The 1,063-nt window shown below is 56.3% G+C and overlaps 1 protein-coding gene across 1 annotated transcript; it reads left to right on the top strand.

Moving 5' to 3' along the window:
- Positions 1 to 72: 72 nt before the first annotated feature.
- Positions 73 to 925, top strand: PPTG_20266 (NAD(P)H:quinone oxidoreductase, type IV; the record flags this gene model as incomplete). The annotated part of the gene is made up of 1 exon (XM_008919030.1): positions 73 to 925. A coding segment is annotated over one exon (644 nt), but the record flags the coding sequence as incomplete, so codon positions are not given.
- Between the last annotated feature and the right edge of the window lie 138 nt (positions 926 to 1,063).

The following is a 1,063-nucleotide window of genomic DNA, read 5'->3' as shown; positions in this document are numbered from 1 at the left end:
CCCCCCCCTGCTCGACAGCAGCAGCCCTTTGATCTTTTTGATCGCAGCTTCATTGCTGAGGCTCATTCCTGAATCTCCTCTCTCCGAAACAGAACCAACTCAACTCAAGTGACATGGCTAAGATCGCGATCGTCTACTACTCCACCTACAACCACGTCTCGACGATGGCCGAGACCATCAAGAAGGGCATCGAGTCTGTGGAGGGCGTTACTGCCGAGATCTACCAGGTGGCCGAGACATTGCCCGAGGAGCTGCTGGCCCAGATCCACGCTGCGCCCAAGAAGGACTACCCGATTGCCACCCCGGACACCCTGAAGGAGGCGGACGGTATCCTGTTCGGCTTCCCCACGCGCTTCGGCTCGCTGCCTTCGCAGATGAAGGCGTTCTTCGACTCGTGCGGCGGTCTGTGGGCTACTGGTGCTCTGGTGGGCAAGCCTGCCGGCATTTTCTTCAGCACGGGCACCCAGGGCGGCGGCCAGGAGACCACGGCTTTCACGACCCTGACGTTCCTGACCCACCAGGGCATGACGTACGTTCCCCTGGGCTACCGTGCTTCCGAGCTTTCTAACATGGACGAGATCCATGGGGGATCTCCGTGGGGTTCCGGCACCCTGGCCGGCGGAGACGGCTCTCGCCAGCCATCCAAGCTGGAGCTGGCGGTCGCGACCACGCAGGGCAAGTCTTTCGCCGAGATTGCTAAGAAGCTGGCCGCCTAAGCATCGCCTGTATTGTATTAGCAGCGCGTGTGCAAACATAATAGCGTACCAGAACTAGAGGCGAGTGAGTCTGTGGGTTGTGCTGCGCGGATGTAGCAGCACCCAAGCCGCTTACCATTCTGGAGCAAATCAATATAGCTCACGTTTTGTTGCTTGTATTTACTGATCCATTGGTGTTTGTGTAGTGCTGTAATATTAATACATGTAAGTAAACATAGTGTTTTAAAGAGCGCATTCGATGGTGGTGCGTCCGTGCCATAGCGGTCTTGCAAGCGCACAGTGGTGATTGGAAATTCATTAAGTGCTCGTTCAAGTAGTATTTCGTGCCCCCAAGTCGGAAGTTGCAA

Source organism: Phytophthora parasitica (genome assembly GCF_000247585.1).
Source record: "Phytophthora parasitica INRA-310 unplaced genomic scaffold supercont2.444, whole genome shotgun sequence".
NCBI classification, from domain to species: Eukaryota; Oomycota; class Peronosporomycetes; order Peronosporales; family Peronosporaceae; genus Phytophthora; species Phytophthora nicotianae.
Note: the sequence above shows the minus strand (reverse complement) of the source record. Positions and strands in the feature narration are given on the sequence as shown.